General features: G+C 57.7%; 1 protein-coding gene across 1 annotated transcript; it reads left to right on the top strand.

Annotated features, from left to right (window-relative positions):
• Nucleotides 1–310: 310 nt before the first annotated feature.
• On the top strand, nucleotides 311–906 carry LOC136551761 (uncharacterized). The gene is made up of 2 exons (XM_066543302.1): nucleotides 311–436; nucleotides 557–906. The coding sequence occupies exons 1-2, from the start codon at nucleotides 367–369 to the stop codon at nucleotides 745–747; spliced, it is 261 nt and encodes an 86-aa protein (XP_066399399.1). The 5' UTR covers nucleotides 311–366; the 3' UTR covers nucleotides 748–906.
• Nucleotides 907–1,115: the final 209 nt, after the last annotated feature.

Raw genomic sequence — 1,115 nt, 5'->3', positions numbered from 1 at the left:
TAAATACTATTTACCAAATAAAAACAAAAATACTATCGTACCCAAATTTCAACTTTCCCTCCAACTAAACACAGACTAAATAGACCCGGAATGTCCATATCCTTTTGGTGAGGCGGCCCCTCCGTTCGGGCAACGGGCCGGCAAGGCAGAGGGCAGAGGTGGGCAGGCGGGGCCCCCAGGTGCCAGCCTCAGAGGTGGCGGTGAGGCACGTTGGAAGGCGGGCGAAGGTGCCCCGGCAGTTTCGAATCCGCCGAAAGCCTCATTTAAAGCCCACGGCACCACTCTCCGTCCTCCTCGATGCTCCCACCCCATCACCCCCGCCCTCTGTTTTCCGGCTTCCCCCGTCTCTCTCTGGCCCCAACTGCAATGGCCAAGCAGAGGTTCCTTCTCGCTCTCCTCCTGGTCCCGGCCCTCCTCGCGCTCTCCTTCTCGCAGGGTAAGCACGGCGCGGCCGCCCGGCCTGGCTACCGCTGCACGCTCTTCCAATTCATCTCATATCGCCGTACTCATGTCGGTGCCTTTGGTCGATGGATGTGTGGGTTGTGATGGAGCGCAGGGCTGGTGGAAGCGCGGAAGGTGCAGGCGCTGCGGCACAACGACGAGCGGCGCGCGGCGCCCCTCGTCGGCCGCCTGCTGCCGGAGGAGATGGCGTACACGACCATGGACTACGGGCCGCCCACGGCAAACACCAACACCCACGGCGGCATGATCCCGTCGCCGGACCCCTCCTCGCCGCCGACGCACTGATCGGATCGGCCAGTCAATCCACCGGCGGCGACTGTCTTGTTCTGCGTATATACTATACTACCGCCCGTACGTACGTGTACGGTCGTTATTTGGGATTGGAACTTTGGAAGAGAAAAGACGGAGAGGATCGGAAGAAGCTGCTGTTCTTCTCCCTTGGCGCGAGTGTTGTATCCTTGTGGTGTGTGCTGTAGCTGTTGCTGTTGCTGTGCTTGGTTGATTGAAGTTGGAACTGTTAGTGGGTCCAGAGTGTTATATGTTTGGTGAGATGTCAGCGCACCAATGCACCATCGTTTCATTAGTTCTGATCATTGAACTGAACTCCTTGTTGAATCTCTTGTTTGTTTTGTACGGTGAATTGTACGTACGTC

This window comes from Miscanthus floridulus, chromosome 4 (genome assembly GCF_019320115.1).
Source record: "Miscanthus floridulus cultivar M001 chromosome 4, ASM1932011v1, whole genome shotgun sequence".
Taxonomy (NCBI): Eukaryota; Viridiplantae; Streptophyta; class Magnoliopsida; order Poales; family Poaceae; genus Miscanthus; species Miscanthus floridulus.
This window is presented reverse-complemented; position numbering and strand designations above follow the sequence as displayed.